A 12,463-nucleotide genomic window follows, 5' to 3' on the forward strand; every position below is an offset into this window, starting at 1 on the left:
GTACTGTGTGTCTTTATTAAATAAAATGCATAACTTTTTATATGCATTAGAAGTAAACTTCATTGGTATAAAGGCTACAAAATCAATTTTTATAACAGTTTTCATTACATTCTGCATTATATATTTGATGGAACAGTTTATAGCCTTTATAAGGAGTAAAAGTTTTTCACCAATTTTAGAAATGTTCTGCTGCTCCTGGAAAAGTTATTAATAAACCCTGGAGCCAGTGCTGTCCTAGCTAGGTAGATGATGAGGCCTGTCTGGGTTTGAATACAATTTACTATCAACAATGATGGTTTCCTGTGCAGAAGTCAGCTGTTTCCACACAATGGACAACGCTTTGAGACTGCTGGGGCCTAAGCAAGGTCAGGGTTATTCTCTGCCTCGTGGAAATTGTGTTTTTGAATGTTTCCTCCTGGAGTTGTGTTTTGCCTTCTATAGCTCCCCCGTATGGCATTTATAGGACAGTGAAAAGAAGAAATTATTATCTGACAGGCCGAGCAATATCAAGATACTAGATTGCAGATAATTTTGTCTCTTCCAGTTTCCTGTCATTTTTACCAGCGTTCTTCGAGGAGGCTCCATTTTTCTTTTTAATAGGAAGGATATAAAATTCAGCATTGCTATTGTAAATCCATTATCTCTATTTGCACATTTTAGTTTAGGTAAAGCAGAATTATATATATAATTTAATTTTAGGTTTTATTATTATTTTAATATTATTAATGAGATTGGGTTATATTGGATAGAGATGTACGCCCACTGAGCATTATTTTGGGAAATTGTAAATAGATGGATTTCACTTATTTTAATTGAGGCACTGGTGTAATGAATATTAGTTTAAATCATATTGTGTATTGAAATGTATTTGTTTATTCCTAATCCATATAATTTAGAGAGGACATATACCTAGATCTATTTACATGTGAGTTGTCCCCTTTTAGCTATTTCTTGAGAGAACTCCACCGGACAATCTATTATGAAATGTTCAATTTTTATGTAAGTAAATGATGTGTTTACTGATGATTTTGAGATTAATCTATAGTATACATTATATATGAATTTGTATTTTATGAATTGTCAAATACCCTGAATTGCTCTTTTTTTCCGGCAAAACACGTTGAATCTTAACAACTGATTTGAATGAGACCTCTATGAAAAAGGGTGCAATTGGGAAGTAGAAATTGTTGTCAAATTGTTGTCAAGTCTTTTATCTTTGTATAATGAATGATGGTTTTATGTATATAAATAATGGATCATCTATTGCCTTGTTGGTTGTTATCTCTAATTTTGCGATGTGGCGATAATGATTTAGCCAATTGAGGTAACAGATGTAAGAGAGGTCACTTAACTTTCCCAATGACAAGCCCTCAAATTGTCCATGAACAGTGGACAATGCAAAGGAGATCATGTATCCACATTGAAAATAATTATCGATTTAAACAATGTATATTTAATATTAGACAGGATTTATATAGCGCCAACATATTACGTAGAGCACAGACAGTGATACAGGAGGAGAGGACCCTGCCCCGAAGAGCTTACAATCTAATTTAGGAATTTCTAAAGCAAGCAAAAGTAAACACATAGAACCAACACTTTTACAATTACTGATTTTACAAACTGTTTTATTAGTAAATTGACTCATTTAAACCATGAGAAAAGACTAAAATATATCATTTCCATAATTGCAAATAATTATATCTTGTCATTGTAAATGGATTACATAAAATTGCTGGGCCTTTGTTATAATCCAAGCCCTTCCTGCAAATTGATATTTGTTTTTGCTCATGTACATTTTATATTTAAAGATTAGGTGAGTGCTTCCAGTTACAACGTGCAATCAAGACACTCTAGAAGCTCACACCAATTTGCTGAAAACACATTAAACTATTTCAATTTATAAATTATACATTTTGTTTTGTAACGGTATCTTGAGGTTGTGGGAAAAGGGCATTGTTACATTATACTTGTGTTCAGTTTTGATTGCTTTGCTTGATTTGATTTCTATTATAAACAAATGGCAGGGTCAGCACACTTTGTTGCTAATTTCCTTACACCCTAATAGCTGACACTCTCCACTGCTTGAATGTACCTGCCACACTTTATTTTTACTTATCAGAGCCTTGTGAAGCCATTGTTTCTCTTTCAGGTCCTGTCATCTTTGAACTGCAGTCCAGAATTAGCAAACAATGCTGCATTGAAGGGTTAAAGGATATACCCATGTGGTTCCTCTTATTTTATTGGAGCAACCTGTTTCCTTATTCTGGGCTAAACAGAGGTTTACTTTAAATGTTAATTAAATCAGTATAACTGCATGTCATGGTGTTACAAGGGAAAGGAAAAATATAACTGTAGACATAACAAAGAGTATTATATTAGAAAATGACAAGTTAGATAACTTTCAAGATTTTGTTCCTCTGTTTTTTAAGTCATGAGGCTTTGGCATGTCTTTGAGAAGAATCATTCCAGAAAATGATTGGCTCTTCCTAAGCCCCTAGGCATGTGAATCTATGCAGCATACCCACAAAGTATAGACAGGATGGATGACAGCCAAGCATTGTAACATAATTCAGTTTTGGACAGCAGTAGAAAGTTTGGGAAACAATTCTCTTGTTGAAGTGCATGCCTGTCTTCTAACATTGCTGGGAGAAAAATCTATGTAAAGAAAATATTGGATTGCTCCCAGCAGACTTCTGCGACTCCCTATTAAATCTAAACATTCAACTAAATACTTACGACAAATCCCAAAGGTATATCAGCTTCCGCAATCATTTAAAATGCAAGTGCGTGTGTTTGTTTCAGGATATTTCAGTAATTATGAAAATCAGTGCTTAGATTACACAACATGACATTTTAATTATTGATTTGTGGCATTTCAAAAAGTTGTAGTGCAGCATGTCCAAGGATTCAAAGTAATCTAATTTTTTAACCATTGATCGTGTTTTTTAAATCGGAATTTTCAGATTATATTGAGTCAGGCTTGTTTTCCAAGACTGTAAACACTGGAACATTAATTATAATTCTTAAAATTATTAATAATAATAATAATAATAATAATAATAATTGTCCACACTCTCGAATATCCATTTAACATATATTAAACCATGTTACTGGAGGACCCATGACTCCCCTATTCGACAATCCAGCATTCCCCCTGGCACTGAAGGTCGGTAAGTTCTTATCTTGGACGGCCCCGGACAATAGGCAGGTTTACAGTGTATTGCAGAATGGGAGACTACCTCCCTTCTCGTCTTTGGACGCCGAGATACAGAGGAAGCCGACCGCGTGGATGTCATATAACAAGTTTTCATCATTTTTATCTACATTTCTCAACACACACACCATACACAGAAATCATACAGCGTTTGAAACCTTACTGAGTGCTACAAGCAGACCAGACCATGTTATCTCCCAGTTGTATGACATGCTGGCTAGAATACCAACTAACAAAGTTCCCACATACACGAAATATTGGGAAACAGAATTGGGGTCCCCTATATCCCCTCTGGAATGGGAAAAGGTTTTTTTATTGACCCATCAAATGGCACTCCAGTGTAAGGCCCAGGAGACCAACTATAAAATTTTATCCAGATGGTATATATGCCCGACAGATACACACCAGATATCTCCCTCCTCCTCTGAGGAGTGCTGGCGTTGCCATACTCAGCGGGGCACTATGTTACACATTTGGTGGGAATGCCCGGAAATTCGTAGACTCTGGGACCAGATCACCGACCTATATAACAAAGTGACTGATTCTGATATAATAATGTCCCAAACGCAAAATATCCTTACTGTCTATCCTTCCTGGATCTATAAAAGCTAGTAAACGGGATATACTTAGACATTTTCTAACTGCGGCTAGGACAATTATCCCTAGAAAATGGAAACAATCCACAGCGCCATCCATGAGGGACTGGCTTGCAGAATTGGAACGGATCCAACGTATGGAATTATTGGTTGCAGAAGATGGAGCAATACAAGATAACATGGTCTGTATGGGACTGGTTCAAAGAATCGCCCAAATTTAAATTACTTTGGCCATAAGATTACAGATGAATAAGGGCGCAGAAGAGATTAAATTTTGTGGTACTACCTTACAGATTAGGTGAGCAAGCGAATATTGGGCCAGTCAGGCACCCCCATACCCCTAAGCCCATACCTACCCCTGCCCCAAGGATATCCCTGTTCTCTATATGTTATTCAAACAGGGGTCTTTGTGGTATATCCAGGGTTACCCTGGAAGGATAAAAAGAACCACAATGAAGCTCTTATGGTGCAATTTTAATATTTTTTCTGTTTTTTATGAGAAAAATATTGGTCGATACGATACTCCTTGTCCCCTAATATCTACTATATCCCCTCACCTGGTTTAAAAGCTTAGTTTGGCCTTTTATCCCCCCACCCCCTCTTCGCTTTACCCAGGTTTTTCCCAGATCCCCCCTATAGTTGTCCCCATTCCATATTGATATTGGTTTATATGTTCTTTTGCAAATGCGGGGGTTTAGCCTCTGCTTTTTTTGCCCTTTTGTATGTGTCCCTTGTTCGTTATATATGTTTTGTTATATACGATTTTGTACTGTTGAAAACTAATAAAAATGATTGAAAGAAACCATGTTACTGGGTAGTGTTGCTGCGTGGATGTTGATATTCATTCAAAGTTTCACTGTTTAGGTAAATAAGTTAAATGAGTTAAAAAAGTTAAATATTTTTCAAGGGCAAGAAGTGATGATTTCTACTGCTGTAGGAACCTATTGCACATACAGGTTATTTAGAACCTACCGCAGACAAGGTAATTCTAGCACAGGGTATGCAATGTTATTATTATTATTACTTGTATTTCTATAGTGCAATACATTACAATACAGCTCTAAACATTAAAGTGCTGCCTAAAGTATGCATCAGTTTTATTGCTTGCTGCTGTCCCTGGGACTAATTGTACTAGATTTACAAGTTCCACATATATTACAGCAAGCAGTGAGCAGCCCACCATTGTTTTTGCTGTCAACATGCTAATATTTCTTTTTTGAGTCACAACCATTCATTGTTAAAAAGGAAAATAAATAAAAGGATACAAAGAACTGGTTTAGTTCTACCTTTTAAATTTAAGCCATAAATTTAGGGATTTATGATTTTCCCATGTTCTCCACCAAGCAACATTTTTTAGACCTTCTCCATCACCTGTACACACCTCCTATCACCCCCCCCCCCCCATCTGGATAAACTAAATTAAAACCAATTAAACTAATAAAACCAAGACCATCTCAAATCTTACTCCTTTGCCAGATCCTGCTGGCATGTAAAACAACTGAAACTGCTTCCTCAGCAACTTTTCCTACATCTCCAGTACCTTTTAAGCTGTACATCATGACCCTATAATCTTTCTCTATAAATTATTCTCCATCAACAAGCACATTTTCATCTCTATCTACCACTGTTCTGTCAGTTGTGTACATCCCTTCCTTTCACCAGCACTCCCACCAAGATTCCTCCCCTACCACTTACATACCAGTTTATCTGTACCGCCCTTCCCCTGACCATCTCTATCTACCATCTCACTTCACACAATAAGCCACAGATTTATTCTTTGGGTAGTGGTTAACCACAAACCTGAAGCTGCTTGTTTAATCAAACTCCCATTCCTCCACCTCTACCATTGCCTTGTCAACTCATCGTCATGGCACTAACAGCATTACCTTTATGGACCTTTCTCCTCATGGTTCTTACATGGTTCAAGTTCTCCCATTACTAATCAGATATGATGAAGAACATATTCCAGCCTTTCTAACTTCTGTTGTGTGTATGCTATGTGACTGACGTTGTACCATGGATGATGGTCACATTGCACCTTAAAAACAATCCTAAATGCAAAGGTATCCACCATTTCTATGGACTTACCTAAATTCATAATGAGCACAAAAATACAGTGACTGTTTTGACTTTTTACAAGAACCTGTGTGGTGCCAAGGAGATCACTTTGGTTCAGGAAAAAGTGTGTATAAGCCTGAGGCCAGTACAGAAGTTTAACAAGGTTAGCGTAACTGCAATCAATGTGAAGTTATTCTTTAAGTTTGGTTCAACTGATTATGACCCATAGATCACAAAAAATATCATTAAAATTGTGAAATTTTTGCCATATGACTCAAATAAACTACTTTTTTATCATTTGCTAACATTTTACCTCTGCAATTATACTGAACAAATAATATCAACTCATTCAAACCCCTTCCTCAAGTGCATAAATGAGGTTATAGAGTCACATGCTGATCCATTCAGACATAGATTGCACTAACTGGTTCATTTTTTACTCATTGCAGGTACTTGAAAAATACAGCTTGGTTCTGTCAAATGGCTCTTATTCAAATGGTCACTTCCTTGTGCAAATCCATTAGTTATTTATGAAGATTAATTATTGCACTTATGGACAACAAGTGTGCAAGTAAGGGGAATATTTTTTAAATAAAGTAACATCACATTGGACTTTAAGTGTTTTAAAGCAATATAAAAGAGAGAGAACACAGCCAGTGGACACTATCTTCTGACTGCCCAGAGGTACGTAGTCCATTCTTTGTTTTTATTGTTCAAAGCTTTGACTATATATATTATATATTTATATATATACATATATATTTGTGTGTTTACTATGTTAATTAGTATGCCTCCCTAATATGTTTTGTAGGTGTTGCTTACTTGCTTATTTTAAAATTGAACATTTATATTCCTTAATTATTCTTAGCATGTTATACATTGAATAATACTTTTGTGTTGATTGCTGTTCTACCTTTACTTTGTAGGTAGAGTCATAATACTAGTTTTATGGCAAAACTGTAAAAAAAAAAAAAAAAAAGACATGAGACACCTATGGAAGAGTAAATGAGATTTTTTAAGTTATATGGAAGAAAACTATGGATGTTATTGAATATAACATACGTTTTAAAACTAAGCAAATTAAGCTAAAAAAAACCTCCTGTAATAAATATAGATGCCTAATTGGAAACTTTTCCTCATTAGAGATGGGCATATGTGTATGGGATTGGTTTGTTTTGCAGTTTCAACAAAACTATACTGCTTTGCCCTTAGCAAGATAAATATCGAATGAGAGGCAGTTGTTACCTTGCCAACCACTTTGGAGTTTGTTAACTTGAATTTCTGCATGGGTTTGTAGTAATTGCAAACAGTGGAAATTTGAGTTGAACTCACTGTGTGGTCAAATTCGAATCTCATTCCTATTCTGCATAGGCAATGTGTAATATTAGAGAGGCTGGGAAAGTAGGAACTAGGAAAAACTAATAAAACAATAACTAGTCAAAAAATGCATAAAATTAGAAGATAAAAGCAGTTGCAAACCATGTATATTTAAACTGGTCGTATTATTAGTGGTGTACAACCAGGATTGGAGTTGGATCCAATTACTTGACAGCAGTAAAGTATGAATTACTTACTATAAAGTAAGAAATCTCAGGGAACAATGATGTTCTGTAGTTGAAGCAATAAAGCCATTTTTTAAATCTGGGATAGAGCAGGGTGGAACTTGAGCATTTGTCAGGTTTGTATTGCTATATATGCACAGGAGGTAGATTTGCCATAACTTGAATTAAAGGTGCTTACTCTATCAAAAAAAGATCATCAAAAGTTGTAGGGTTTAAAAACTGATATGAAACACATTCTGTTTATAGCCAATAACTGCAGGGCCCTCCATAAATGATAAAACAGTTCAAAGTATATCTAAATATTTCGTTTTCAGCTTAAGCTTAATTCCCAATCAGGACACCAAATATAGCTTGGAAAGATCTGTGGAATTTTAATAATCTAATTTAAAATTGTACCCACCTACCCACAATCCACAAAGAACTTCATCATGATATCTCTAACTGACACACAGCACCTTCACGAAAACTCAATGCTCAAGCAATTGATCAATAGATTTTCTAAAAAAAATGAATAGAAAACCCATATTGCACATGCACGGCCCTGCTGTTTTTTTTCTTAGCAGTTCCAGAGTATAGATTTCCATGTAACATAGGCAGGTACTAAAAGCACAGCATTTTTTTTTTTTCTTTTAAATGGTAGGCAAATTTTTCAAATATTGTATCACTAACCCTACAATATGACAAAATGTAAGTGGTTATAATATTGCATGTTGTATGCCTTTATTGTGGAGGACCTACCAATAGAACCCTTTTTTTTTGCAGACAGCCATGGTGAAATTTTTTCACAGATCTCTGCTGTTCACAGCTCTGGTGTATCTGGCGACATGCCTTTCTCAAGCACCAGCCAATTGCCTTCTGGATGTTTCAGCTCAAGCAAACCTAAATGGGGTTGTTAATGTAGAAAAAAGAGATGTATCGGTGATAAAAGGTAATTGTTTTCAAAAATACCAAAATGTATAACCAAAACATAGTAGTGAAATTTAATTAGTATATATGATCAAACTTAATATTGAAATGTTGTAGTATCAGTCCACATTTACAATGAATTGTATGGTAGAAAAGAGAGGCGAATTTCCATTTCACTTCCTCCCACATGGTTTCATCATTCATATGATAATTGTTATTCTTATCTGCCAGTAGTTTAGACTTAATGTACTACAATTCACTGCAAAGTGCAAAACAGGCCAAAGCTGCTGTTGGCCACACCAGGCCAATTTTTAAATTATTCCTAGGCAGTTTGCAGTCCTGTTTTGATTGATTGCTTGTTGTTTTCACTTGCACTTACCATTGAAGGGCAAAGTGACAGGTTCTGAAGAACTTCCCTCATTCACTCATAATGAACTTGCCAGTCTTTACCCGCCATTTTATTCTTCTGTTGGAGCCCTGAAAGACAGAACACTCTCATATGAAATAGGACATAGTATCAATAACTCATTGACATCTCCACAACATGGCTTACACAGATATTGGCTGCAATGAGAAAATAAAAGCTGGGGGAAATGATCATCGTCACTCTGCATAGGGAAGGTGTTGGCTCGGGTGGTAGAGTGAGCTTTCAAGATAACCTGTCACTTAAGTTCTGAATAAAACTAATTACTACTAAAAGTACAGAGACTGGTAGTGCTGTCCAAAAAAAGTACCACATTGATACAGAGGTAACCTTCTATTGTAAAACTGGACTACAATTATGGTAACTTTTCAATAACAATTTGAGCTTTCTTAGAAGTATATTTTAGATGGTTATCTAGTAAAGATGCAACAAATACATAATCTATAGTTTGGAAAAAATAAAGAATAATGTTCTTTCTGCTTGTTATCATAAAAAGCATCATGATCTAGGTAATATTACAGATAAAAATAGCAATAAATCCAATTCTTTCTTTCTTTTCTTGTTTCATCTCATTTTCATCCAGGGTTACTGAAATTGTTGGGCTATGGTGCACCATCACTACCTGATGTCAAGTCAAATATTCAAGATTTAGCGGAAAAAATTCCAAGTGTGCCTAGCTTGGACATTGGTGCACCATCACTACCAAAATCAGCTTCTGATATTCAAGAGTTAACTGAAAAAATTCCAAGTGTGCCTAGCTTGGACATTGGTGCACCATCACTACCGAAATCAGCTTCTGATATTCAAGAGTTAGCTGAAAAAATTCCAAGTGTGCCTAGCTTGGATATTGGAATACCATCCCTACCTAAAGTAGGCTCAGATATTAAAGAATTAGCCGGAAAACAGCCAAGTGTGCCTAGCTTGGGCATTGATACACCGTCACTGCCTAAATCAGTCTCGGATATCCAAGGATTAGCTATTGGCAAGCCAGGTTTGCCTAGCTTGGGCACTGGTGCATCTTCACTATCTAAAGCAGTCTCAGATATCCAAGGAATTGCTGGAGAGAAGCCAAGTGTGCCTAGTTTGGACATTGGAGCACCATCACTGCCTAAAGAAGTACCAGATATCCAAGGATTAGCTGGAAAGAATTCAAGTGTGCCTAGCCTGGGCATTGATGCAACATCACTGCTTAATGCAGGCTCAGAAATCCAAGGATTAGTAAAAGAACAGCCAAGTTTTCCAAGCTTGGATATTGGTGCACCATCACTACCTGAAGTACCTGGTTTTCAAGAATTAGCTGAAAAACTTCCTGGTTCGCCTAGCTTGGACCTCAGTGCATCATCACTACCTAAAGCAAACTCAGGTATCCAAGGATTAGCTGGAAATATACCAAGTGTGCCTAACTTTGGCTTTGATGTACCATCACTACCTAAAGTAGGCTCAGATATCCAAGGATTAGGTAAGAAAAAAACAAGTTCACCTAGCTTGGGAATTTTAGGTTGACAATTCATAGTAGACATTTTGTTTTTTTGTTTTTTCACAATATATGTCTTATTTGTGAATGAATACAGCAGTTTTGGATGTTTAGTATGTAGAGATATTCATAGTAAAAAATATTAAACTTACTTTCTCTCACAGGTGCTGCCGATGTTCAACTGGTAGATCTAAACCGTCGGGTTACCAGACTGGAATCAGGTGTGTTTAAACAGATCCACTTTTTATATTTTTAGATTTTTATATTTGTAGCATGTATGTATGTGGTACAAAAAGTAAAAGCAGATGACTAACTTTTTTTTCATAACTATGACTTAATGATTCTATATTAAGTCCACTTTTAGAAACAATGGTCATGGATGATTCTCAGCAGAAATTCAGGTAGCACAGGAAGATGGGGGGGTTAGTTTTCACAGGGCAGGCTTCAGCACACTCTTAAGGCCTATTTTCTGACCCTATAAGGTTGTCTGGTTGTGCCATGAAAGCAGCAAATAATAAAAAATGACTCAGATGAAAGGAAATTGAAAATGTGTCCTAATTTTAGCCTTGTTTCAATGTTTGCCTGATAACATTAGTAGTTCACTAAATTCTTTAATGTGTTATTTGCAATCAATATATATTCTAAATATATATTCTTCATAAATATATATAATACAAAATCTAAATATATATTCTTCCTGTCAATGAGAATAAAGGAAAACCTTGTGTAAGCTACAAGTATTTACACAAGGCTGATGAAGTGTAATAGATGCTTTCACATACTCATAAGTAATCAGAGTACAATTCTGTGGGAGGGAAATGTACTACATTTTGTTTAAAACTTAGGTGAATTTTCTCAATAATGGATTGTCTTTTTTTTTGTTTAGTGCTGAAGCTGCTAGGATTTATGCAAGTGGTGGGAAATAAAATAATAGTCAGCAGCGGGAAGGATGAGAAAATTGAAACCACCCATGCCATATGTCAAGCAATTGGTGGTCGTATCGCCGCTCCAAAGAATGAAGCAGAGAACAATGCCATCATGTTCTTTTTAAAGAAGTATAATCAATATGCATACCTGGGCCTAAAGGAGGGACCATTACCTGGAATCTTCCTTTATTCCAATAGATTTCCTGCAATGTTCACCCGCTGGAAAAAGAATGAACCAAATGGCAAAGGGCAAGAAAAGTGTGTGGAAATGTACACTGACGGCCAATGGAATGATAAGAGCTGTAACCAAAAACGCCTCACTGTTTGTGAATTGTAAATCATATCAAGATATTCCTTTTTTGTCGTTGTACTTCTAGAGGTACAATTAAGTGTATAATCTGAAAAATATTGTATATGAAATATGATGCAGGCTTCCAAATAGGGAGATATTTTAAATAAAGGCATATCTTCATATATCCTATAATGCTATGTCACAAGATAAATGAGTATTATATATATCACAACAATCACATTCACAAACTGAAATAAAGCTTGTTCTGTGATTATGGCACAAAACCAAAAGCATATCGTGTGTCCCTGGCTTTTTATACATTCATGTCTGTATTTCTGTAGTCTCCTTCTAGCCGACACAAATCCAACTACAGTATGTGGACAAATAAAGCTTAAATGATAGTAATTTATTCTTCCCAATTTTTTCATTTATGCTGCTGCTTTAGGGCAAATCTAGTATAGTTTTTGAAAATGTATTATAATATACATAAAAGATCCTTTTATCTCTCCTTTGTATCAAATTTTAATTTGTGCAGATTACAAAGTTGGAAGTGAACACCACCTCTTTTCAAAGAAAAAAATGTATTCTGAAAACAAATGTGTGTAATGATCTTCATATCATATGTTTTTTCTAAACTGGAATTTATGGTACACAGGTCAACAATATATTTAAACAGGATAAACAATATTATACAAGCATTAAAGGTAAACTCTATACAAACAGTTAAATACACAGATGGATAAAAAAAAAGAGAGCTGTTTTTGCAAAAGGTTTGCAATGTGTTTCTGTCTATCCATTTTGTCTATGTACACAGCTTTGCGAAATAGAAGGACGGGAGACTTAATTTTCCTATGGTGAAAATAAGTGCCATTTACAGGTCCAGTACCACCCACGACCAGGGAATGGACAATTAGCATGTCCATGGTAGCGAATCAGCACTGTAGCCCTACTGATTGGGTTTTTGTCCCGCTTCTCCCTCCCCCAGTTTAAGCACTGCAGGTGATTAAA

The 12,463-nt window shown here is 35.6% G+C and overlaps 1 protein-coding gene across 1 annotated transcript; it reads left to right on the top strand.

The window, feature by feature from the left end:
- The first annotated feature begins 253 nt into the window (after positions 1–253).
- Positions 254–11,837, top strand: LOC140330095 (uncharacterized). Its single transcript, XM_072410435.1, has 6 exons — positions 254–365; positions 6,321–6,555; positions 8,196–8,361; positions 9,347–10,222; positions 10,402–10,458; positions 11,124–11,837. The coding sequence occupies exons 3-6, from the start codon at positions 8,202–8,204 to the stop codon at positions 11,498–11,500; spliced, it is 1,470 nt and encodes a 489-aa protein (XP_072266536.1). The 5' UTR covers positions 254–365; positions 6,321–6,555; positions 8,196–8,201; the 3' UTR covers positions 11,501–11,837.
- The last annotated feature ends 626 nt before the right edge of the window (positions 11,838–12,463 follow it).

This window comes from Pyxicephalus adspersus, chromosome 4 (genome assembly GCF_032062135.1).
Source record: "Pyxicephalus adspersus chromosome 4, UCB_Pads_2.0, whole genome shotgun sequence".
NCBI classification, from domain to species: domain Eukaryota; kingdom Metazoa; phylum Chordata; class Amphibia; order Anura; family Pyxicephalidae; genus Pyxicephalus; species Pyxicephalus adspersus.

Coding starts and splice junctions, on each gene's coding strand:
- LOC140330095 (XM_072410435.1), top strand. CDS start 8,202: ATGGTGAAATTTTTTCACAGATCTCTGCTGTTCACAGCTCTGGTGTAT. Junction 10,223..10,401: donor CTCAGATATCCAAGGATTAG/GTAAGAAAAAAA, acceptor TTTCTCTCACAG/GTGCTGCCGATGTTCAACTG. Junction 10,459..11,123: donor GGTTACCAGACTGGAATCAG/GTGTGTTTAAAC, acceptor TTTTTTGTTTAG/TGCTGAAGCTGCTAGGATTT.